Source organism: Tamandua tetradactyla, chromosome 16, assembly GCF_023851605.1.
Source record: "Tamandua tetradactyla isolate mTamTet1 chromosome 16, mTamTet1.pri, whole genome shotgun sequence".
Classification (NCBI taxonomy): domain Eukaryota; kingdom Metazoa; phylum Chordata; class Mammalia; order Pilosa; family Myrmecophagidae; genus Tamandua; species Tamandua tetradactyla.
The window spans coordinates 41,118,470-41,146,333 of record NC_135342.1 but is presented as its reverse complement, the minus strand read 5'-3'; the positions used below and the strand labels follow the sequence as shown (position 1 = coordinate 41,146,333).

The following is a 27,864-nucleotide window of genomic DNA, read 5'->3' as shown; positions in this document are numbered from 1 at the left end:
AACAATGGAATTAGGAAGTATATCACAATAACTAGGCTGCCTCAGAGAGACAGAAATATTTCTAAGTTGTCCCACTCCCACTTTGCTGTAAAGTAACTTGGTATTGTGGAGACTAGTACAGAGTAGGCACTCTACAAATAATTGCTGAGTCTATGAATAGATGAATTGTTAAGTAGTAACTATGGAAAGAATTTCCTTCTTGTGGTGAATTTTGTGGCTTTTAGTGTATACATAAGAGGACCAATGAGAATCCTAAATTGCCTGGTTGACAATAACTTTGAAACGTATTTTCACATATACTATCTCCTAAATGGTGGCCAAAAGAATTAGTGAAGGTCATTATTATAGAATATTTTAAAGACTCACTGTTCAATTAATTTTCATGTAAAAATAGTAAATGCAATTAAGTGCCCACAAAATGTTGTCAAGTAAATGTACAACTGAGGCTTCTTTAATGAAGAAATAAGACTGTTAATAAATGTAGTATCTGGAATCTTGTTAAAAATCCACAGAAGTTTGATTGTCTTTGGGGGAAGTAGACACAGTTCAGAGTAACTAAATAATTCAATCTTCTGAGAACTTATTTATCTTAACCAGTGAGCTGTTAACCAGGATGACACATAGCTACGCTAGAGTGCTAATGAATATGCAGCACCTCATTTTTCAGTAGAAGACAGGCATGTGGTTTCATAGTTTTCAACTCACCTTCTGTGTGTTCCTCATCCCTTTTTCGAAGCTCAGTAAGGAAAAGGGAAATTGACCCTTTCTGTTAAGGGAGACCTACAGTATTTTTTCTCTTTGGTCATGACACAGAGATGAAGGTATGACCTGGACTATTTCTGTTCACTCTGCTCTGAATGTAAGGAAAATACTATCTATATTCAAGATCTGTTAATTTATTTTGGAGTAAGGAAGAGCCAAAGCTTTTTTTACTGATTGATACTGCTCTTTTTCTTTTTTTTTTAAAGCTCAATTTGCTATGTTTGTCTTGTCATTTCTGTACTCCAAGTTCATCAGCCTTGTCAGTTTTATTCAGAGATTCTGCTCAAACAGCACTCTTTGTAGCTTACTAACCTCATTCTGAATATAGAGCAAAAGGCAGAATGAAGAGGGTTTAGATCTTAAAACCCAAATGTCAGTTTTCAGTTTCAGAACCACAGAAAAATATGATCATGCTTATTTATAATTTCCAAGTGAGGTAGGTAATTTACCTAATGTTAAAATTCTTGCCCCAATATAGGTCAATAATTGACCTAATAAAATACATTTTATTTAACTGTATCAACAAAGTTTCTTGTATTATTACTAATGAGATGGAAATAACATACTCTAAATAGAGACAACTCTTCCAACTTGGCTTAATTCTAAGAAATACATATACATACACATATATATATATTTAATTATTTTTATTTTCCCTTTGGAAAAATTAAAAGCAAAACCAGAATAAATAATAGCTACTCCTTTCTCAAAAAGCAGTCCCCTTAAAGCAAGAAAATTTGTCTACAGTTTCTTAAATTACATTAAGTAAATACAGAAACTCAGAAAATAAAGTAAAAAAAAAGTAAGCAAAGTGAAAAAAGCATTAACTTAATTTTCTGTGCTTTGGTTAGTTTCTGTATGCTTGTACATGCTTCAGTTGGAAATCTAGCCTTTGAAAGACTATTCCTTAATGGAATGCACAAAAAGAAAAAAACCAGAGATGATTATTATTATAGCACAAACAAATTTAGCATTTATGTAGTAATGTCAGAAACAAAAAAAAATAGTATTTCATATAGTAAGTTCTTTTAGGTCAGTTGTAGTATTTATACTTAGTTTGTTTCTAATCTGTTAGGTACAGCCTGTTTGCCAAGAAGGAATTTGGACTCTAAAATCATAAACCTTGTAATGGAAATACTAATAATATTTGAAAATTTTACACGGAATGGTGCAGGAAGACGCACAATGCTTTTGTATTCAGAAAACCAGCCTTCATTTTGACATGCTTAAGGAATTCTTTAATTTAGCTGAAGCAGAAAAAGCTGAAAAATAATTCTTCAAAGAATTATGAATAATGGTCCCTTTAAGCATCCAACTGACTGAGAAAACTGCCAATGTGTATTTATTGAAAAGAAGAGAACTTTCAGATAATCAATTCCTTTAGGCAAGTGGTTTACTAAACCTATGACCAAGCATGACTGTTAAATTAAATCAGAGTTTTACTTTATCATATGAAGCTAATTCAAAATTTCCAAAGCTTTCTGTAAGGATGTATTCTTTAAGCTGGATACAGCCCCCTAAGTGATCACGATGGTACCTTATTTGACTTTCTTAGCAGAAACTATCAGTCATCATTCAGTGAAACAGACATTATTAAAACACCTTTACAGAGTAAGAAAATCCTGAAAAGACCTCTTAAAAGCATGAAATACCAGCCAATCCAAGAAAAGATCCAGGAAAGATATACTTATTTCTAATAGCTTCATAACAAGGAAAAAAATGTTCCCAAACACTTCCACTTACCCAGGAGTTTTGCAATGATATAAAGAGCTTGTCCCCAAAGAAATAATTTTCCATCACGGCCACAATTACTAGGAAATCGCTTTTGACTACCAGGGTTTCTTTTTTCATGTTCTACAAAGTCAGCTGGCACATAGTAATACTTTGGTATAACAGGATAGCCTATGGAGTTGAAAAAACAAATATTTAAAATATAAAAAATTACTGCCCTCCCCCAATTTTCCCTTCAAGAAGCTGTAATAGCAGAAAGTAGGGAGAAAGGTCATGTCTATTGGATATTCTGGGTTCTTTCAGAAATTGTCAATGGAAAATATGGACAAAAAAATTTCATATTAAAACATTAATTCAACAGCATATGCTCTGCTTTGGTCAACAACGAGTACATAATTTTCTTTAACAAACAGCATTTAATTTTAAAACTTTTAAATGAATCAATAAATAAAGAGCATGCCACTATTTATAGCCAAGGAAGAGACTATTTTAATAGGATTAGTCTGTGGAAGCTTCACAAATCATTCAATATACATTGAAGAGGAAAAAAAATCCTCTTTTGTAACCAAACCATTTAAATTTTTTCCTTGGTGGAACTTAAAATTATCATTTAAAGAGAAGGATCTTTATGAGTGATAAAAAGGAAAAAACAGCAACATGCTAGTAGACTATTCATAAGCTTTTCATAATATAAGCACTCAGCAAACTTAATTTTCCCAATAAAATTGCACAAATTTCTCTAAAATGTCACTTTTTTCTTCATATATCAAACAATAGTGATGTTTGTCTCTAAAGTCCCTATAAAAATCTATGATCCACAGAGAATACTTTGAATATCACTCTCGAAAGCACGATGAAGCCTAAAGTATGGTACATTAAACTACCACACCCACATATATATTAATGTTCAACCACCGAATACTATTAGGTCTGATTCGAAGAATTTCAAACAAAAATTCATTACATATTTCTCACATTGAAGAAGTGATTATTTGGAACACAGACATAATAAAAACAACCTCTTTTCAAAAATTAGTATTTTAGGGGAATTTAATTTTTATCCATAAACATTTTACAAATTTAAAATATACAAGTGTTTCAAAGGGTGGAGCACATAATATGAATGGTTTACTCTGAGGTATTTCTGGAAAACACCAAAGAACACCATAAACTTCATGTAAGATAATGAAGTTATAAGGAAGTTACTGCAATTGCTAGTTTATGTACTGTGTCCACAATGCAATCCACTGTTTACCAATCCATCATAATTCTCAACTTCCAGATAAAAAAATTAAAAGACTATATTATTATTCTATTAATTCTAAACCCCAAAATATCGGGAACATCTTCAGAATTCCTTTGAGAATTAGTTTTCCAGTCATATAGAAAAATAGGTTGATGCTCTTTTTCAGTCCCTGTTGGTATTTGACCAAAACCAATATACTTTTATTTGTAAGACTGGGCCATATGACCATTTCTAAAATATGACATTTTAAGACAAAAAGGATGACACTTTAGTGCCAGTATAGACATTCAAAATAACATGCTAAGGACCCTAGAAGCAACACCAAGGCGGAAGCCAGAATGTTCTCAGAAATGGCAGTATCTTTGGAACAGGGCAGAGCATCTCCTGGTGGCCCTCTGAAGGGGGCAGTACTCACCAGAGAATAACATTTTTGGTGAACTGAATAAAAACTGGTCACTTACTAACACTGTATGCCCAATTAATAAAGATTATTCTTTCTAATTTCACTTGAGGTACCATTTATCTTAAAAATTTAATATAAACTGTTATGCTTTAAAATGGAATCATTTATACATTTCAAAGGAACAATAATAAAATATTGGCAGGAAGAATTTCTTGAGAAAACAACACAACTATACCTTCCGTAGTCTGATGAAGTATTGGAGTCAGAAGATCCTGATATTCCTTTACTTGTTTGGGATTACCTCTAAAAACTCCTAAAATATAAAATCCAATAGCAGTTGAACTCAAAAACCATCTCAGAAATTGTGTCTTAGAAAAATAATTTAGCCTAGAAATATTTATTTTAATTTTCTATGTAAGTGATAAAATTTAAATTTAAAAAAAGCAACGTATGTGTATTTCTAAGACATTGATTTTAAAAGGTCCTGTTAACATTTAGAATTGCGAACAATTTTAATTGTTTAAAATTTCTTTAATCTTGACTGTTGTATTTATTCACAATTTCTAGTCATAAAAATTTTCTTTATAAGTATGGCTAACATATTAGTATTATTTTAAAATACTCTAAAGTATTTTTAAATTCTTTAACCACCTCAGAAAGCAGAAGGTAGCATATAAAAATGCAGAACAGTTAACATCACTGAAGTACAGTTTATTTTGCTAGCTGAAAGCAGTCATATTTCATTTCCACTCTTCTTTAAACCACTTATATCCCAGAGCTTAAATTTCACAGAAAAGCTCACTTACCATCAATCATCATGTAAAGGAAGAATATGGGAAATTCACATTCAATGCCATCAAACAACTAAAACATAAAATAAAACCTTCATTAAATTAAATTTCATTAACAAAGTAGAACAATTCTAGTTAGGATATATGTAAAAGATTTATTTTTAGTATTAACTTAAAATTGGACTGAATTTATAAATAGTTTCATTGATCTCTTTTTTTTTAATTAGAGAAGTTGTATGTTTACAGAAAAATCATGCATAAAATACAGCAATTCCCATATACCACCCTACTGACAACACCCTGCATAAGTGTCACGAAAGAATGTTTTTATAGTTGTAGTATTAGGTATAGTTCATCATTTACAACAGGGTTCTTTTTTTATTTTTTAAATTACTCAGGACTCTTGTTATTCAAAAAATCATTCATTCTACCCATTAAATAGAAGTCATTCATTCAATAAATATTTACTTATTAATACTTGGCATCAAATAGACAGAAGCCTATAAAGATAAAAAGATAGAGACCCTGCCCTAAGGGGCTCAAAGTGTAGCAGGGAGGCAGGCATGTTAGCAAACAAATACAGTACAGTATAAAATTTCTATACATGGTAGAGCAGGAATAGGGAATGAAACATCTGAGTCTAATTATGTGGTCAGGGGAGGGTTAATAAATAAGCATATACTTTGGCTAATGCTTGATGGATTTCACTAGGATGATGCAAACTACAGATGCATGGAAACACAAAGCAAGTTAAAGAAACAACCAGCAGTTCAATATTTCTGGAACAAGCAAGAAGGCAGTAATGAAAGCTAAAGCCCAATGGGTAGGTCAGAGCAGTTAGATCAGGAAGGGCACTGGTAGTCATGCTAAGAATGATCTATATGTGACAGGGAACCACTGGTGAATACTGAGTAGGATAGGACTTACTCATTAGATTTACTTGCTAGACTGGACTGTTGGAAGAACTGAGGAGAGTGGAAGGATAAAAAATAAGGAGACTAACTGGAAGGTTGTGGAACAATCCAAAGAGAAATGATGGTCATACTAGGGTTTCTCAGCATTGACATTACTGACATTTTGGGCCAGATAATGCTTTGTTGTGGGAGGCTGTCCTGTACATTGCAGGATGTTTAGCAGCATTTCTTATCTTTATTCCCTAAATGCCAGTAGCATCCACAAATTGTAACAACTAAACATGTTTCCAGACATTGCCAAATGTCCCTTGGGGTTCAAAATTTCCCCTGAATATGAACCATTAGCTTTAACTAAGAAATAATAGAGAGGAAGGGACATATTTCTAAGATTTTAAGCAGGTTAGATCTGTTAAGACTTGTTAACTGATAGAAGGGGTGAATGAGAATGAAGAACCTAAGGTTCGGGGGTCTGCAGAGGACTGAAAGATGAACAGTAGGGCATCCAAGTGAAGATCCCCAAAAGGCAGTTGGATATGTGGGTAGGACACTCAGGGGGAGAGATATGGGTAAGGAATAAAGCTCTGGGTTTAACAATAATAGCTAAAGCTTTGGGTACAGATGAGGACAGCATAAAAAAGAATATGGCTGAAGATGGAACCAGGCAAAGAGCAATGTTTAAGAGGATGCAGAAGAGGAACTGCAAAGAAGAATAAGCAGAACAGAGAGGGAAGTAAGCAGAGAAGTAGGAAGAGGGTGGAGTCATAAGAAATGGAGGAGAACCTTTCAAGAAAGAGGTCTCAGTCAAGACATTCAAATCCCAAGGACAAGTTTAATGAACTAGGGTCAGAAAAGATCACAATGACTCAGTGATCAAAACAGATGGAAGGCAGCATAGCTATGAGGGAAAGTGAGGAAAGAAGTAGATCATAAGGAGTAGGAGTAGGCATAATCAAACAAAGAGAGACACCAAGTACAGGCCATGCTTTTCAGAAGTGTGGCCATGAAGAGAAAGGGATGGGAGGCAGACAGGAATGAAGGGTGAGGGAGGGTTTTTGTTTTTTGAACAACACAGTATTTATGCTGAGGGAAAGAAGATGATTTGAACTTGGAGAGCAAGAGAGAGGTAAGGCAGAGTAAAGAAGATGAGAGGAAGAGAGACAAAAAGAAAGAGATGGATATCACTCTATTAGAAAAGAAAACAAATGATAAGAGCGAGTTCCAAGGAATGAAGAGAAAAAGACGCAGCATATGATAGGTTGGCTTTAGAATGAAGGACAGCACCTTCCAAGAGTTAAGAGACAGGATTAAGTATGGATGAAGGATGGATGCAGTGGGTGAGGCACACAGAAGTGAAAGGCTTTCAAGTAGTAAGTAAGCAGTAAAGTGTGGGAACATGAGTAGAAATGGGAAAAGGCTAGAAAAACTTTAAAGGGGGGAGCTTCTAGCACGTTCATATAGCAGGACTGACAAGCAGCGAAAGCAGTAATGAGGACTGAACCACACTGGAAGTCCTGATTTATGGGCAGCAACTATCCATGTTGTTTTGGTTTTCCTTGCAGCAGCAGTTATAAAAATAGAGATCTGCTGGGCTGATCCAAAGTTGAAAATATGCAGGGTGGTAATTGCAAGAGGTCCAGTTCAAATATAAGTGCTATAAATAAGCACAAAAAATGAACTGAAAAGAAACATCTGAAGGTGTTTTGTCCAGCCTAACAGACTGCAGTGAAATCTCAAAAATGCAAATAACAAAATGGTTCGTAATGCTCCTAAATGTAATCAGCTGTGAAATTAAATACAATGATAAACAGCTTGTCCTGCAAAACTAAGTGTATACTGATTTATAAAAGAGTAATATGCTAATTCCTGAACAAATTATAACATATAACGTTGTTTAGACATTTTCCGTACACAGATTCCTTAGGAAAAGGACCTTTTCCTTCAATGACTGAATCAGAGTTATGACCATGCTTATCAAAATAATTTTCAATCTATCTATAAAGCAAAGTCTTCAGCAATATGCATGTATGCATATTATAAATTTGTTTTTGGTGTTGGGAGGGAGGTAGGTTTTATTGGAAGGCTTAAAAACAGTTAAAATGAATCTGGAGAGTTGTGTATATGTATATTTGAAATATAAAATCTCTAAAAAAGTAAATATAGAGGGCTATATTTCAAAGAGAAGTACTTAGGTGAAACAAAAAAAAGAAGAGGGGAAGAAATATCAGCTTTTTTATTTGTTTGTCTGTTTGCATGCTGTATGGCGGGGTCACATTTCATTATTTCTCCATGTGAGTATCCCATTATTGCAGCACCATTTGTTGAATTTTCGTTTTGTTTGTTCTGTTTGTCTGTTTTTCTTGTTTGTTTCAAGTGCATGGACCAGGAATTGAACGTGGGTCTCCCTCATGGCAGGCAAGAATTCTACCACTGAACTACCCTTGCACCCCGTTTGTTTGTTCTTGTATGCTGTATGGTAGTGGTCACATTTCATTCTTTTTTCCACGTGACTATTCCGTTATTCCAGCACCATTTGTTGAAATGTTGTTGTTGATGTTTTTGTTTTCATTGTTTTGGTGTTGTTGTTGTTTTGGGGAAATGCATGGGCCAAGAATCAAACCCGGTCTCCAGCATGGCGGACAAGAATGCTACCACTGCACCTCCAGAAGTATCAGTTTTAATAAAAACATTTGCTTAATATGTTGAGATCTGGATCACAAATATGAATTTATAGAAGGCAGGCAAACGCCTGAAAATGCAAAAGAAGAATTATTTACCCAATAAAATTATTCACTGGTAATAAGAGCTAATACTCACTGTGTGCTAAGCACTGTTCTAAGCACTTTTATATATATAATTTTACATATATTAACTTTTTAATATGATAGTCATTGTCACATATATTAACTTTTATATATATTAATACTCATATGAACCTCATGAGTTAGGTACTATGATAATTTTACCAACAAAGAATATTAAACTCAGAGAGGTTAATTTATTTGTCCAAGGCCACACAGCTAGTAAGTGGCAGAAACAGAATTCAAACTCAAGAAGTCTGCCTCCTGAATCTGCTTTGACCCCTCTACTATGCTGCTAACATGGAAGGTGTTTTGATACCTTGATTTCAGCTGGTTTGTAGTAGCGTCTGTTGGAATCTTCCAATGATGTTCTATACCCATCTCTCAAGAAACGCTTAAATCCATATTTTCCTTTTAATTTTCTAACCACTTTATCAAGTGTCTGGCTAAACAGAGCTTCATCATCTAGGGCAAATGCAGGATAACTGATACAGGGGAGCAGGGCAGCGTCTGTGTTCTGGGAGCAATAAAAAAAATAAGAACTGATCAACAACGCCCAAGGAGAATCATGGAGATGAAAAGACAATCAAGTTATCTAAATGAAACAGTGTGATTCTCTGCTCTGAGGGACAGATATATATTTATATGGCAGATTTTAGAGAACCTTACAGAAGAGGTAAAAATTCATTAATAAAGAGTGTTTTCCAGATTCAACACTGAATTCAAATTTTAAATTATTAATTAGGGCAATGTGTAAAAATTTAACAACAATAATGAGTCATCACATCTCAATTTGATATAATAATTTGTTATTTCTTTATGATGGTGAAATATAGAGAACAATATAAATGTGCAACAATTAGTTGAGTATTTAAAATTTATATTGTAGAAATATATTTATTGATATGTTAGCACGATATACTGCTCATTCACAGGACTAGGTTACAAAGCATTACGAACACTATCATTCTAATTTTGTAAAATCAGAATGTTATACGTGTGCATCAAATATGTGGAAGTATAGATACACAAATGCTGTCATCCTAAGATTAAATCTGAATGACTGAATAATAGATGGATATATTATTACTTTTGCTTATTTGTAGATTTTCTTTCACTTTTATCATCAAGTTGTACTACTTGTATAAAGAGGCTATTTTAAAATAATAAAAATTATCCAATTTTGGGTGTTTCTAAGAATAGAGCCACAAATAACCACTAGAAAGATCTGTAATCAGATACAATAGGCAAATAAAAGTTTATCAGAAGAAGTAAAAAAAAAAATTAAAATGAAATGGGAAAAAAGAAATAAGGAAAGAGATGTAATTTTATTCAAAAGAAATATACATTATGAAAAATATTTTTTTAATGTTCAGGACAAAAAGGATTCCTTTTGGTATAATATGTTGCTACTTCCAAAAAATATATATGTCTACTTTTCTATTGTCTTGCAAAAGACTCAAGAAACAAAACTCTGGCTTTGTCCATAACTCTGCTCACTCCTTCAGTAAGACATCTACAGGCCAGGGAAGCAAGGGATGTCTTCCGACAACCTCTAACCTTTTAGAGCATTTTCTTGGAAAATAAAATAAAACTACATAACAACCATAAATGGTAGTGCATTTTATTTCACTAAAAAGTCTCACGTGAGATCTTGATTCTCTAGGTAATAGTGAGCACAATGTTTGCCTGTTGCGATTGTGAGCATCGAGATCCACAAATATAACTGACCAAGAACAGCCCTGCAATGAGAAAGAAAAAACACTTCCTAAGACAAGAAAAAGGACCTGTACAACACTTGACTTTTTGAGTATAACAAATTTCACAAGAATACTAATAGTTACATCTGAGAGTAGGGTTACAGAAGATTTTCATTTTCTTTTCTTATATTTTCAGTATTTTAAAAATTTCCTACATACTTACTTCATAAACATAAAATACATATTTTTTCCTATTTCTGCCTTGGTTTTCTTATAAATCAAAATATAATGATGATAAAGTAACCAACCAATTAATGACATTTATAGGAATGAAAACACAAATAGTCTAGCTAAAATTTGTGACAAGAAAAAAATAATTCTGAATCACAAAATCTGAATCACACATTTCTGATAAATAATGTTAATCATATGATCACATTTAAATTAGGTACAATCTAGAATTGTGGATGTAAACAGATTAAAATATGAAGACAGGAAGAATTCAAATAATAATTCAGATAATACCAGTTAATATTTACTATGTGTCAGACACTGTGCCTTATGTATCCCAAGGATTACCTCTTTCAACCCCATTTGTAGATATTATCTTCATTTTATCGAAAAGGACAATAAGCTGAAGTCTCTGAGACAGAAGCCCATATATTAACCACTAGGTTATGCAATCTCCCACAATGAAAAACTTACCTTTCAACTACGAACCAACAATTTGAAAAAAATACAGATATAAAAGGAAATGTCATCTGATCTACTAACTCAGTTTTAAAAAATGTTTACCATTTAGCCATGAATATATTCTACATTCAACTACAATATACCTATCCTACATTCAGTTACAAAGGTGTAAGTAAACATGGATTTGTAATTTTATTGGGGGGCTAAATATTTTGAAAATATAGAGAATGAAATGGGAATACAATGACTGCTTCCATTAGAAGAAAATACTCAGAAAAATATGTGGTGAAAGTGAGAAGATAACTATCATAAATTTCATGTAGCTTCAATATTACCTTTTAAATTTCACCTCAATACGGTTACTTCAATGATATATTTACCCAAAAACTAAACTACTGTGACTCTATCATCTAACCCGAAACTTCAAAATCTAGTAGTACTAGGTCTTAAATCAAAGTATCAGACTCGCTAGATGGATATTGCCCTGTAAGCCCATGTTTATACCTGAATATTAACATGCAAAATTGAATTATTTCTCACTGGCATTTTTTTACCAAGCGAATTAATAAATGAACAAAAAAGTAGTAGAGCTCTCTCAAGAAACAGATTAAGGCTAAACTGTTATTTGAGAGTCCTGACTTTCCATTTTCATTTGTTCAGCAAAGCTTTATGCAGTAGCTTTCACTGGCAAAATATACTGTGCTTTTTCTTTTGAGGAAGAAAAGATCAACTTAACCTTTGCTCTCAAGGAACTGACCCAGGTAATAAACAGTCCTGAACTAGATTATCCAAAAAAAAAAAAAAAAAGCGTGTACATGACAGTATATGATTAAGTACACATGAATGGCTTAGATAACAGATTAATAATGATAATGAACCTCTAGAGTTAACAGGTAAAAACAAAATAGGGAGGGCAAGGCACTTCATAGGGAAGATGGGAGCCAGAGTGAAGATCTGAAACTGGGGAAACAGGAGCAAGTAGGGTGGTTAGAACAAAATAACTGCAAAAGGAATGGTAATACTGGGTTGAGAGCCTATGAATATTACAAACAAAGGAGCTATAATTTATCCTCATCAATAATTAATAAAACTAATTACATGAAAAATTTGTCTGCCTTAAATTAGATTTTTAAAAGATACAAGTAGGACAATTTATAAATGGTGAAATAAAATGGCAAATTTGACAAATACCTCCATTATTTGATAAATGTAAACAGTCAACTTCTATTTTTTTGGCCATAAATACATGGCTTCTTTATCTAAGTACCTTAAAGTATTTGTTTAGATCTCAGTTTTCTATTTCTAGCCCCTAAAACATTATGCTCAAAAGGGAAAAAAAATCTCATATTGTCACCCTATTTTAACACTAAAGTCAGAGACCAGTTAATTATATCATTTGGCTGTCCTAGTACAAAAATATACCGTGTTTCAGGAATTATGGTCCAGATTTTCAGGAGGATAAAATTCATCCAAGGCAATGGGCGGATATGCCCCATTCAGAAGTAAGTTTTTAAAAATGTCATCTAGAAGAGCCCACACATGGAATTAATTATCACCTACTTTAAATAATCAGATACATTAATTTTAGGCTTGCATATTTCAAAGAAAGCAATATATGTCCACTTTGAACACTTTGTATAACATGAGCTATCTCTCTAGTCATCTGATCTGATTTTGGCCTCAGTTCATTCATCAGTATTTTGATTTCCCCAATTAAAGACAAGAATCTGAAAGAAGGATTTATATACATACATATTTTTGGATATTTTATTTTCTAATTCCTGAAATTATCACAATGATGCCTTAATATCCTGACATTCTCTAAACAGCATACTTTATGACTGACAGTTCAAACTTTACCCCTGAGCTGAGTTTCTAAGATTGCTTTTATCCTAGTAAATGCACTACAAGAGTATTCTAATCTGTCATGGACTTGAATTTCAATGGTGGGGAGGTGCTGTACTGAGTTATCCCACAACTCTCTCAATCCCCATGACAACAACACTTTCGGGACTGTCCTTGAGGCCAAGGGTATCTTCCATGATGATCAGACATTGCTGATCTCCTCTTCAGTTCAAGGTGAAATGATCTGGAGGACTGTCTGGACCTTTCTTTCCCCCATTAACAACTTCCCTGAGTTTGAGCTAAAGCCTTCTTGGCCTTATCTAGAATCAAAGTTTATCTATTGTATATGGTCTTTTCTATTTTTCTGGGAGCAAAAGCATACCACAAAACTAAAATCAGGAGATTTAGACTAACACTGAGCTTTGCGGCAGAACCTAGAGAGCAGGATTCTTCCAGAAAAGATATTCCCTGATGGGAACTCTCTCTGCACCATGGCTGTGGTAGCAATGGGTATGTAAATAGCCAACTATTACCTACTGACCTCAAAGTAGCTTCCAGCAGTCTCTCTCCCAAACTACTAGGCTTCTCTTTTCTCAGCAGAAGGTGCAGGATGAACATGGATAAAAGAATTTCAAAGCACAAGGAGAAGTGAGCCTGAGGATTAATTCCCAGGGCCTCAGAAGAGCAGAGATGAAACTCAAAGCTGGGTGTGGAGCCCCAGGGCCTGGAATTCTCCTCCAGATCAAGAGCAGGTCATTTCACATAGCTGCCTATATGATCAGGACAGACATTAAAGGTCATCAAACCTCTGTAGAGGGGGGCAGGTGTGTGTGTGTGTGAACAATGTACAAATGGTAAACAAGGCATTGAAACTCTCCTCCCTTGATTACTGTTGAGAACAAACCCCTGTGTCAGGAGACCCTTGTGAAACTCAGTTCTCACACCCTTGTCCTAAACCCTTTTAAGCCATTGCACTCCCCTGCCCCCTTTGCGGAGCATTAACTTCCACTTGCCTCAGATACTACCACAGAAAATCCTCTGCTGTTGGGAGTTCTAATTAAAATTCATGTCTAACTCTATGCCTGAAGTGGCCTTTGGTCTTCAGGCTGTCTTGGCCCCACAAGAGCTGGGATGGATCACAAAATTGTCACTATATTTATACAGAATATTTGAGATCATGATGAAATGTGATCCCTGATATTGAGGATTATGAGTATGCTTCCAAATGTGACTCTGCCCCCAGAGTAGCTTTTATTGCAAACCGATCATGAAACAACTTAAATTTATTTTTCTTGAACAATGATAAGGAAAGCCTGATAGGGGAAGAGCAGGGAAGAGGGTGGAGAAGGAGAAAGAAAATGTAGAAAAGCATAGTAATCATAACCAAAGGTAAATGCCTATTCCACCCAACAATTTTCCGTAACAATAAAAATCAGCATTTGTCTTCTCTCATACCCTAAATCACAAAAAGAGCAAAAGACAAGTCTTTAACACTCTAAAGGGTAACTTCTTTAGACACTCAATATTTAAGCAAAAAATGAATCAAGACCTTTCAAAGATACTCCACAGCTCTTGATTCCTAAAGGCAGAAAGCATCCAAGATCTGAGATTTCCTGTACGAACATTTGATCTTTCAGATTCATTAAGTGGCTTTCATTTACTTTCTATTTCTATCCCTCATTAGCTGTGTGACCTGAGAAAAGCTACCTCAACTATCCGACAATTCATTTTGAGAGATGGGCCCTTTGGTTCTAAAGATCTATGATTCTGAGTTGTCATCAATAAAGGATGTACTTTTGAAAGCTCTAAGTTAATTTGGTTAACTTATGATAAGGTCTTTCAAAACACTATATTGACAGTCATTAGAAATAACAGAACATCCATCTGATCTGAGTTCCCTCAGGTTTTGAGGCGGTTTCTTTGGGTTTTTGTTTAGATAGGAACATCTCTGTTATGTCAGTTCTTTTCATAGCCACTGACATTTAATTAGACCACAGCTCTTTTAAATACATGGAGTGACATTATAAAATGATTAAACACTAAAAAGATCAAATACACTTTTAAATGTACCCTCTGTTTAGCAGGCAGATTTTTATTTAACTACTATAGAGATAGATTTCAAGGTCAGTTTTCTGCAATCCTCCACATCAGAAACAAGACAAAAGGGAATGTGTAAAATTGGGACGCTCTCAGATTCCATTCTGAAAAAATGAAAGATGAAGAGACTTCTTGCAACATATGACTTCTGTGGGGCTAAAAGAATATGACATTATTTGTTGGCTTGTTTACAATATTGGAAGTGTGTTTATACCTCAGAACCAGAATACACAGTAAAGCAATTTGGTGCTTGCAGAGATAAGGCTGAGTGACCTATGAAAGCTTCCTGGGAAAATGAAGCCTAAGGCAAAGATGGGTAGAATTAGGAAAAGGTACGGGTATGCATGTGTGCAGGTGTATATGAAGGTGTAGGGGGTGGTTTCTAGATATGTAAGTAATATAAACTAAGACTCATATACTTCAAAGGAGACAGCATGATTATAAAAAGGAGCCAATCACTACCGCAGGTTCTCAACTCCACTCAGCTAGCTATATGGTATGCCTTAGAAAGCAGCAGAGGGAGACTGCTATCTTTTCAGGCTGATGTTTCAAAAATTACTGGTTAGATCATGTCTCTTCTTGATCTTCTTGAGATCCTCTTTAGGGTACATTTAGTTCAATATCTTCATATTCCATTAGTATTAGCAGTACTTCATTAATAATAACATTAAGACCTAACATTTACTGAGGGTTTACTTTTGCCAAGGACGGATGATGCTAACTAAGCTTACTCTTCACATTACTGCCTTCCCAGTTAGGTCCTATTATCATTATATCTATTTTAAGATGAAGAATCTGAGGCTTACATAGATAGGAAAATAAACAGCCAAGTCACTAGAGAGCTTACTTGTAAGACTACAGAGCATACAGTGACCCTACGTCTCCTAACTCCCAGCACAATGCTATTCCTTTATATCATATTACACTCCTACTTCTAAATAAATGTACATGTGTATGTATCCAGAAGTATACACGGCTGTATCAAGAGTAAGAAAGGGGTGAGTGGGAAATGAAAAGTACTGGATATGTACATGGAATTTCCATGAGTTATGTAGATTCTTCCAGGGAGAGAAAAATATTGACACATAAGAGATCAGTGCCAGAGGCACCCAGAATTTCCAGGAGGCATCATACTAATAATCACAAATTTCGACAGACTATACAACTCCAAAACCCCAAGTGCTCTGATCTTCCCATTTATCTCATGAGGACTCCTGAGAGAGGAAGTGGAGTGTAGGAACTGGGTGATGCAGAGTCACCTCATAGGCAACAAAAATGAGGTGCCACTTTGCCTCTTGACCCTTTCATATTGTGGTCAATATTCATTGTTGTTTTCCATCTCATGTCCTGGATATACTCCAGAGTAAGGTGAGGTGAGAAGAGATGGGGATTTAAATTGTACATGTGAGGAGAAGAGAGTATGTTAACCTTTGCTAACTTGAAACTTTCTTAAATTCAAGACTTCACATATAGATCATTAACTGCTGTAACAAAAATCATGTCACTTCATTGCATGTTTACATAATTTCTTTAAATGTATTCCCACTGCCTTAGCATTTCCCTTGTTTAGGTTAATTATAGTACCATTTGGAAACTTCATTTTGTCCTGGGAATCTTCAAAAAAATTGCTAAAGAAAATCACTTTACTTCTAGGTCCAGAAAAGTTTCCTATATCCCTACATTTTATCTCCTTTCATTGACAACTCAGTCCCATATTGGCTTGATTAGTTTAGTTTCTTCTGGTGCAGAAACCAGTTAAGGGTCTTAAGAAAATTTAAGCCTGAGGACTGGCTTTTATCCCCAGAGAAAATAATGTTTTGACATTTGATAACAGCCAATTGAGAGTGAAATTAATATCAGAACTACAAAATCTCTGCCTACACACATTACACACATTAATTCCCTTCTGCATGAAATACACATTAAATAAAAACCAACATAAGAATTGACGTGGAAAACATCTAGTATAAGGTTAGGAATATTTAAAAATGTGAAAGCACTAAGAAAACAGCAAGAGACATGGGGGAAAAAGTTACTGAGCAAGGAAAATGAGAATTCTTCACCAAGAGATTTTTTAATTAACCAAAGAGTTTTAGTTAAAAATTAAAGTTTAATTGACAAATTATTTTCAAAAGAAAAACTATTCAAGCATGGGCTGCTACATGAATTTTAGACAGTCTCTAATTATAGGGAAATTACTTTGTTAATGATAAGCTACAATTAATTAAACATGCCACTGAAATAAATAATCAAAGTTTATTTTTATTTTATTTTTACCTGGTTGCCAAAGAGGTTGAATCCATTAATTGCTTCTAGAGCTGCTTTTGCTAAGCCAATTGAGCTATGAAAGAAAAGGAAATACATTGTTACTTTGATAAATCCAGCTACAAAATAAGAATCATTATCTGATGAATATTTACAAACATGTTTCTTTATTAACACTTATAAAACTTTCAAAAAAAGAATAATTTTTAAGAGATTTTTTTCTGATAAATCATTATTTTAATTTTTTCTTTTTCAAAGCCAGTGATTATCTGGGAAAAATATCTCTAGGCTCACCGTGATCTAGATTAAGGGCCATACTATTTCATTCCAGTATCATTTATATATATTAAAAAAAGAGGAAATACACAGGAATATGTAGGAAGATTATAAGTCCACAGTAATTGCCAGGTCAGACACCATCAATTAAGATAGATGTAAAAAATTTCATGACAACAACTCAATCTTAAAAGACCCTTGCCATGGAGTATGGATTAATATACTTATTCAAATACTCTCTGTGTAGGGTCCAGTATGGCTGACACCATATTTCTCATTTGCTGCTATACTCTTCCCTTCATCATAAATTGTGTACTATTTCCCTCAGGGACCTACTCTATTGAACTCTCAAATACAACACACAATAATGATGGAAAATGGGAACACCATAAGATTCATTAAAAACATGACACTTTCATTTTATAAACATCAAGTTTTAAAATTTTAAATCTAGTATTCAGTTTATTTTATGGATATTTTTTCTTTAATTCAAAGAAGTGTATATGCCATTGATATGATTTAAAGTCCATGATGTTCCATCACTTTAGCATTTTTCTAAAGCACTGATTATCAAAATGTGGTACCCAGAGCAGCAGCAGCAACAGCATCCATCACCTGGCAACTTGTTAAAAATGCAAGCTCTCAGGTCTCACTCAAGACATACTGATCAAAAAGTCTGGAGGTGGGGCCCAGTAATCTGTGTTTTTAAAAAGACCTCCAAGTGTTTGAAAGCTTAAATTTGAGAATAACTGTTCTAAGCTATCCACGCTGCTCTGTTTTATATATTCTACTTATATTTCAGGACAGTAAGTAGGTGATTTTGGCACAGAAAACATTTTAAAATTACATGGACAAGATGTTCAACAGGATTGACTGTAAAGATCCAGAAATGGGTAGCACAATACTATCTGAAGGTAGCACAATATTGTAAATACACTTAATGAAGCTGATTGTATGTTGAGGGAGGAGGGCTGGGGGTATGCATGACGACAGAAGATAAAGACTGGGACAGTATAACTCAGACAAGCTAAGAGTGAACAATGATGGTGATTAAATGTACAAATAAAAGAATGTTTTTGCATGAGAGAGAACAAATAAATGTCCACATTGCAAGGTGCTGAAAAGGGGATCATACATGGAAAAAATACAATTAACGCAAACTAGGATCTACGGTTAACATCACACTGTAATACGCTTCCACTGAATATAAGAAAGGCAACATGCCAAAACTAAATGTCAATAAGCAAGAGGGATATGGGATACTTTAGGGAAGAAATGGAAATGTCCTTCTACAGGTTGTGGTGGATAAGGTATGGCTATATGATTATACTAGGAACCACTGATTTTTTACTTAGGTTGGATTGTATGGTGCATGAATAAAACCATCTAAAAATAGACAGAGAGAAACAAATGCTAGAGAAAACGTGGAGAAAGAGATGTACCTATTCACTGTTGGCAGAGAAGCTGAGAGGTGCAACCCATCTGGAGGACAACATGGTGGTTCCATAGGAGGCAAAGTTTGGGGTTGCCATATGATCCTGCAACCCCACTGCTAGTTATATATCCGAGGAACTGAGAGTGGGAACACGAATGGGCATTTGCACACTGGTGTTCGTGATGGCAGTGTTTGCAATTCACAACGGATGGAGGTGGTCTAAGGGTACAATGACTGAAGGATTTAAGACGGAACTGTGATAGATACATACAATGAACTACTAAGCGGCTGCAAGAAGGAATGAAGTTGTGAGGCATGTAAATAGGTGAATGAACCTTTAGGACAGTATGCTGAACGAAAGGGCAGAAACAAAAAGACAAATATTATCATGCCTCACTCATATGAACTAACTAAAATACACAAACTTGGATAACTGAAGTCAAGAACATGGGTTATCAGGTTGGGGCCTATTGTAAAGGGTCTTCGATTGTAAGCTCTTACAGCAGTCATATCTATTTAGGAGTTGTAACTGTTATTTCTATTTGTGTATAAAATGGTCATTCCCTGAAACTTCGGGTATTTATGTGACATCAGAGACTCCGAGTTAGAGCACTGAAGCTATGAAAGTCAGCATTACTTCATACAGCAACTGTTAAAAAGTTGAAAAAGTGATCAGACTTCAATGAGAGAAATGAACGAAGCCGATCTGTAAAGGGCTAAGGTAGATCAGGATACAGGGTAAAGGATTATACTTTAAAACTTCAACTCCTGTCTGAGACCAAAGGGAAAGATGTTTATTGGGTGCAAAATTTATATTTTGGGTAGCACATTATCTAACTGAACTTGTATGGTCAGCTTATTTGAACACTATAATTACATGGAATCTTAAACAGGCAAGAGATCTTGTTGGTTTGAACAGGTTAGTGTGATACCCTGATATGTCCCAGAGTAATCTGGCCAGAGAATAAAAAGGCCCCTTGGGGGATTGGGGAGAAAGGAGGAAATATTCAACTTCTCCATCTGGGGAATTCTTGATATTCTGGCAAGCAGTGGGGACAACCAATTACAGGATGCACTCTCAATCTTGGGGTTCCCCTTTATGAAACTTATTCCTGGAAAGGAGAAGCTAAGCTTACTTATAGTTATGCCTAAGAGTCACCTCCCCAGAGAATGGCTATGTGGGACATGACTCACAGGGGTGTAAATCTCCCAGGCAAAGTGGGACAGGACTCCTGGCATGAGCCGGGACCTGGCATCATGGGACTGAGAAAGACTGCTTGACCAAAAGAGGGAAGAGAGAAAAGAGACAAAATAAAGTCTACGTGGTGGAGAGATTTCAGAGTCAAGAGGTTATCCTGCAGGCTATTCTAACACATTATACAGATATTATTTTTTGTAGTTTACGGTGTATTGGTGTGGCTAGAAAGAATTACCTGAAACTGGGTTCCAGTAACCCTGATTCTTGATTCTTAAAGATGATTGTATAACTTAATAGCTTTTATAACGTGATCATGTAATTGTGAAAGGCTTGTGTCTGATTCTCCTTTCATCCAGGGTATGGACAAATGAGTAAAAAAATAAGAATAATAAACAAATAAATAATGGTGGACGGATAAAGGGTAAAAAATTGGGTAGATAGAAATAGCAGTGGTCAATGAGAGAGAGGGGTAAGGGGCATGGGATGTATGAATTTTTCTTTTTATTTACTTTTCTGGAGTGATGCAAAGGTTCTAAAAATAATCATGGTGATTATTTTTCATGGTGAGCAAACCCAAATGTGGGATAAAATAAAAAATACCCACAACAAAAGGCATCATAATTTAACTTCTGAAAACTAAAGCCAAAGAAAAGAATTTCAAAAGTAGCCAGAGAGAGCGCATGGGTGGTTCAGTGGAAGAATGCTCTCCTTTCTTGTGGAAGACTCTGGTTTGATTCCTGGACAATGCACCTTCCCCCCGCCCCTCCCCCCCCCAAAAAAAGAGGAGCCAGAGAAAACAATGCCTTACGTATAGAGGAACAACAATTAGAATGACAAGATTTCTTATTAGAAGCCATGAGGGCCAAGATCAAATGGCATATTTTTCAAGCATTGAAACAAAAACACTGTCAACTCAAAATCTCATACTTACATACATATATCAGGAATAAAGAGCAAATGAAGGCATTCTCAGATGGAGGAAAAATAAGATAATCTGTCACTAGCAGATTTAACAGAATGACTAAATTAAGTCCTCCAAATTTAAAGACATGAAAAACTGAACCATAAAAAGAGAAAGAAAACATGATAAGCACAAATATGGGTAAATATAATAGGCTTATTCTTTCCTCTTGACCTTTATAAATTTCATCTGATTGTTAAAGCGAAATTGTAATACTGTCTGATGTTGTTCTAAATGTATACAGAATAAAAATTTAAGTCAATTATACTACAAATAGAGAGAGTGAGAGGATATAAAGTGAGGTGTGGTTTTTATACTTCCTTTGAACTGGTAAAATGATGGAATTAATACACAGTGATAAAGTATGTATATATAACATAATGCCAACTACTAAAAAGCTGAACAAAGAAATACACTTAAAACCATTACAGATGTATCAAAATGTAATTAAAAAATTCAAGTAACCTTCAAGAAGGCAGAAAAAGGAAAAAGAGAAATGAGAAACAAAAAATAAACTGTAGGAATTAGGAGTAACATTAATTACATTATATGTAAATCGTCTAAATACAGCAGTTAAAAGAAATTGGCAGAGTGGATTAAAAAACATAATCCAACTATATATTGTAAAAGAAACTCAATTCAACTATAACAATACAGGGAGACTGAAAGAAAAGGGGGCAAAAAAAATATCATGGACACATTAATCAAAAGAAAGCAGGAGTAGCTACATTAATGTCAGATTAAGTAGACCTCAGAACAAAGAAATTTATTAGTGGTAGAAAAGGATATTACATAATGATAAAACATATTTGTACAGTTGCAAAAATACGTGAAACAAATCTGATAAAATTGAAAGAATAAACAGAAAAAACCACAATTACAGGTGGAAATTTCAACACTTCTTCTTACCAGTGAAAAGAAAAAGTAGACAGAAATCCAGCAACTACAGGTAGAAACTAAAAACATTATGAACCATCAGGATTTTAGTGATATTTTTAGAGCACTCTACAAAACAAATAGAACATATTTTCTTCGTAAATACCCACCATATATACCAATATAGATCACACCTAAGCCATAAATAAAACTTCAAAAAATGTAAAAGAATTGAATCACAATAATTGTGTGCGAGTTACACGATGGAATCAAACAACAGAAAAACAAAACAAAAAACCCACAATTCAAAATAATCCATATGAGTCAAAAAGGAAGTCTCAACCGAAATTCTAAAAATGCACTGAACTGAATTAAAATGAAAATACAACATAAAATTCGTGGGACCCAACTAAAGCACTGGTGAAAGACAATGTACAGCCCTAAATACATATATCAGAAAAGTGTAAAAGTTTCAAGTCAATCTTACCCACTACCCTTAAGAACATAAAAGAGCAAAACAAACTCAAAGGCAATGGAAGGATATCACAGACAAAGGCATATATCAATGAAACTGCAACAGAAAAACAATACAGAAAATCAATGACACAAAGAACTGGTTCTTTGAAAAGATCAATAAAAAATATGACAGAGAAGAACTTTTCCAACTTGATAAGGGAACATCTCAAAAAAACCTTACACCTGACCTCATGGTTGAGGTGAAAGACTGAATGCTTTCTGCTTAAGATCGGAAACAAGGCAAGGATGTCTTATCTCACCACTATTATTTATTCAACATAGTATTGAAATTCTAGTCAGTACAATAAGGTGAGAAAAGGAAAGAAAAGGCATATAATGAAAAAGGAAGTTATAAACTGTGCTTATTTGTAGATGACATGACTGGCTAAATAGGAAAACATAAGGAATCCAGAAAACATCCAGAAACTAATAAGCAAGTTCAGCATGGTCATGGGGGTACAATATCAACATTAAAAAACTAATTGCATTTCTATTTTTAGCAATGGAGCAAAGATACCCCTTTTAACAAATAGTGCTGGAATAATTGGATAAATATGGCCCCACCAAAAATGAACATTAACTTAAGTCTCACACCTTATACAAAATACCACAAAATGGTTCAAGGCCATAAATAAAATGTAAAACTATAAAACTTCTAGGAAAAAAACCGTGGCCACATAGAAAACGAACAAGATATAGGGAGAGTTGTTAGACCAGAAACCAAAAGTGTGACCAATACAAAAGGAAAAATTGGTAAACTGGATTACATCAAAATTTCAAACATGTGCTTTGTAAGAAACCCTGATAAAAAGATGGAAAGGCAAAGTACAGGAGAAATTAACTGAAAAACACATATCCCATAGGACGAGTATCTAGAATATATAAAGAATCCTCAAAGTTCACAAATATAAAACAAATAATCCAAATAGAAATCAGCACAAGACATGAAGGGACATTTCATCAAAAGAGCAAACAGATGCCATTAAATACATGGCAAATCAGGACATGAAAAGATGTTGAACATCATTATCTATTAGGAAATACAAATTATAACCTCAAAAAATTAATAGCACCACCAAATGCTGGTGAGGATAAAGAGAGAGCAGATCACTCACACATTGCTGGTAGGAATATAATATGGTACAGCCCCCTTAAAAGTTAGGTAGCTTCTTAAGAAACTAACATGCAACTACCATATGACTCAGCAACTGTACTACTGATCACTTATCCCTGAGAAAAGAAGAACATATACAAAAAACAATTTTCTTTGGTTGCTGGTGCTTTAGGTGTCTTACATAACAAACCACGACCTAATCCAATTCCACAATGATTACAACCATGTTTTCTTCAAAGAGTTTTATGACTTTAGATGGTATATTTAGGCCTTTGATACATTTTTAGTACATTTTCCTTTATGGTGTGTAGTAGAGGTAGAAATTCATTCTTTGGCATATGGATATCTATTTGTCCTAGGGCTATTTGTTGAAAAGATTATTCTTTCTCTTTTGAAATATCTTGTCATTACTGACTGAAAGATGGCGGCATATTGAGGTGTTGTGCTGGTTTGGAAGGATATATATCCTAGAAAGCCATGTTTTAATCCTGATCCAATCTTGCGGAAGTAACCATTTCTTTTAATGCCTATTCAATAGTATAGATTGGAAACTTTTAATTAGATTATCTCCATGGAGATGTGAAACACTCAATTGTGGGTATTAACTTTTGATTAGATGCAGATGTGACTCCACCCATTCTAGGTGTGCCTTGATTAGTTTACTGGAATCCTTTAAAAGAGGAAACATTATGGAGAGAGCCATGATAGAGCCATGAGATCCAGCAGAGCCATGAGAAGCAAGAGAGCCCATGTAGCTAGAGACCTTTGAAGGTGAAGAAGGAAAACATCCCTGGGGGAGCTTCATGAAACAAGAAGCCTGGAGAGAAAGCTAGGAGACGTTGCCATGTTCACCACTTTGCCTTTCCCATTTCTGGTATACTGCATTCCAGCAGCTTGCAAACTAGAACAGGTATGGAATTTAGTTTGTCCTCCAGAGCAGCTAGTAAAATGCCAGAACTGTACACAGCAATTGCTGGGGGATATCAGTGACCAGAAACACAGTGTATGCCAGTCTGGGAATGGGTAGGACAGCTGAGATCCCACACAGAGCTGTAAGTCTCCCAATACACGGAGACTGGTGACCCTCCACTACAGGCATGGCAGGCTGGTTCCCAGAGGGGAAAGAAAGAGACTTTACTAGCAGCAAGGACATGGCTCAAGCAAGCTCCAATTGCAGAACTAACGATTCTGACTACTGAAATCAGACCCTGAGCACAGATAAACCTAGAGAAAGTACTGACCGAACCAAGAATTTTTGCCCTGGCAGAGAGAGGGAGGGCTGATGGAAAAAAAGAAAACAAAGGATTGCTGAGTTGGATAGTACAAAATACTGCAAAAGGGCTAGGCCCCAAGAAAAAGAGGCACACAGAGCCTGGGGACACAAAGAGCTACGTACCAAATCTAGCTCTTGTTTGGCAAACCTGGGGAAGAGGGGTCCAGCTCTGAAAAAGAATTTTAAAAAAAAATTTTCAGCAGCCCATTAGATAGAACTGCAAGCACTCTCAGGCTCCAGTATTGTCCCAGGTAAGAGGGGAATTAAGGCATGTCTGAGAGACCAAGTAACTAGTCAGGTGAAAGTGGTTAATTCCATAAAGGGCATGTCTTCTCTAAGAAAAGGAGGGTGGGGCCCAGCTCAACTGGAGGCACTCCTTCAGGTAATTCAGGCACCAGAGGCTGGAAAACAGAAGTAATCAAAGCCCACCTACTACATCAGCCTCTGCTTCAACCATAAAACAGGCTGGGAATGGTTACTGAAATCAAAGGCAACACATCATATTACGACAGTGGGGAGCTGCAGGCTGACAAACACCACATACTGGGTAGGACAGGAAAAGTACAGAGTCTAGAGACTTCATAGGAAAGTGACAATCTGCTGGGTCTCACCCTCAGGGAAACTTCATACTGGCTACTCTCTCCTCCTGAGACTGTCTGGTCAGGGAATATCTGACTAGGGTCATTAATATCTGAGGAAAACCTCTTCCCCTGCCCCCCCAAAAAAGGTTCCATATAGGTATGGCAAGAAACAGAAAAACAAGAACTGAAAAATTCTGATCAGAACCTATGCTAGAACTCTAGAATAAGTTAAACTGAATGTGAAAGAACAGACAGAGAACAAAGCCATCCAACAAGAAAATCCCAGGTAAATGAGTAAAAACAACCTCCACAATAAACTAATTGAGGAAATCAAATGCACAGATGCCAGAAAAAAATAATGAGACATACTAGGAAAATCAAAGATATGACCCATTCAACGAAACAAACCAACACTTCAAATGAGAAACATGAGTTAAAACAAATAATTCAGGATGTCCGAACAAACATGCAAAATCTCAGGTGCACAGGTTGTTCAGTGGTAGAATGCTTGCCTTCCATGCAGGAGACCTGGGTTCAATTCCTGGATCACACACTCAAACAACAGGGAAAAAAAAAGTAAAATCTCATCAAAAATCAAATCAATGATTTGAGAGAGGATATAAAGAAGACATGGGAGAATATAAATAATTCAAAAGTTTGAAAAAAATCACAGAACTTATGGGAATGAAAGGAGTAATTTAAGAGATTAAAAAAAAGAAAAACTAAGGTAGACTTACAATTGATTTGAAGAAGCAAAAGAAAGGATGAGTGAAGGAGGACAGGACATCTGAAATCCCCCATTTATAGGAAAAACTATGTAAAAAACTGAGTGGAGTCTCAGGGAATTGAATGATACCATGAAGTGTGTAAATATATGTGTCACAGAAGGACAAGAAAAGGGAAAAGGGGCAAACAGACTAGAGAAGTAAATAATCACTGGCAATTTCTCATCTCTTATGAAAGATATTAAATTGCAGATCCAAGAAATGCATATACCCCAAACAGAACAGAGCTACTAGATCAGAACAGACCTACTCCAAGACACTTACAAATCAGATTATCAAATGTCAAAGACAGAATTTTGAAAGCAGCAAGAGAAAAACAATTCACCACATACAAGGGAAATCTGATAAGACCATGTGTGGATTTCTCAGCAGCAGCTATGGAGACGAGAAATATATATATAAGATTCAGAAAGAGAAAAACTTCCAACCAAAATTTCTCTACCCAGCAAAACTATCAAAAATGAGGGGGAGATTAAAATATTTTCAGACAAAGAGAATTTGAGACTAAGAGACAAGCTCTAAAAGAAATGCTAAAGGGAGCACTACAGGTAGATTAGAAAAGATAGGGAAGAGAGGTCTGGAGAAGGGTGTGAAATAAAAACTATACGTAAAGAAAAAAGAGAAAAAAATTAAATATGGCATATAAAATCTAAAAGAATAAAGCATTTCCTTTACAGCAATAACATTAAATCTTAATGGATTAAACTCAACAATAAAAAGACACAGACTGGCTGAACAGATTAAAAAACAGGACCTATCTATATGCTGTCTACATTTCAGAATGAAAGACTAAAGCAGGTTGAAAGTAAAAGGTTGGGGAAAGTTATTTCATATAAACAACAACCAGAAAAAAGCAGGGGTAGCTATATTTATATGCAACAGATTTAACTTCAAATGTTAAACAACTAGAAGAGACAAAGAAGGACACTATGTACTAATAAAAGGAACAATTCAAGAAGAAGACATAACAATCATAAATATTTATACAGTGAGCCAGAGTGCTCCAAAATACATGACACATACAGTGACAACATTGAAGGGAGAAGGAGACATGACTATCATAACACTTATAGACTTCAATTCCCCACTCTCATCAATGGACAGTACATTTAGACAAAGGCATCAAGAGGAAAATATATTTTTAAATAATACAATAAATAAACTGGACTTAACATAGATTTACAGAACACTATATCCGACAACAGCAGGATATACAATTTCTCAAGTGCTCACAGATCATTCTCAAGTACAGACATCTGGTGAGTCACAAAGTAAGTCTTAACATTCTTAAAAAGATTGAAATTATACAAAACACTTTCTTGGATCATAATGGAATAAAGTTGGAAATCAATAACAGGTAGAGGGCTGAAAAATTCACAAATATATGTAGGCTAAACAACACACTCTTAAACAACCAGTGGGTCAAGGAAGAAATTACAAGAGACATCAATAAATATTTCGAGGCAAATGAAAATGAAAACACAACACATCAAAATTTGTGGAATACAGCAAATGTACTGCCCTAAATGCCTGTATTTATAAAAAAAAAAGACCAAACTTGAGGAACTAACTGTTCACTTGAAAGAATTAGAAAAAGAACAGCA

The 27,864-nt window shown here is 34.9% G+C and overlaps 1 protein-coding gene across 11 annotated transcripts in view; it reads right to left on the bottom strand.

The window, feature by feature from the left end:
* Positions 1 to 27,864, bottom strand: part of PHKB (phosphorylase kinase regulatory subunit beta) — a 294,059-nt gene that overhangs the window by 137,265 nt on the left and 128,930 nt on the right. For all 11 annotated transcript variants that reach the window (XM_077132330.1, XM_077132329.1, XM_077132328.1 and 8 more), the window contains 6 exons: positions 17,258 to 17,321; positions 10,292 to 10,387; positions 8,965 to 9,162; positions 4,949 to 5,006; positions 4,378 to 4,455; positions 2,506 to 2,664 (listed from right to left, as the gene is read on the bottom strand). In XM_077132330.1, the coding sequence (XP_076988445.1) occupies positions 2,506 to 2,664; positions 4,378 to 4,455; positions 4,949 to 5,006; positions 8,965 to 9,162; positions 10,292 to 10,387; positions 17,258 to 17,321 (653 nt within the window). The remainder of the gene's footprint in view (positions 1 to 2,505; positions 2,665 to 4,377; positions 4,456 to 4,948; positions 5,007 to 8,964; positions 9,163 to 10,291; positions 10,388 to 17,257; positions 17,322 to 27,864) is intronic.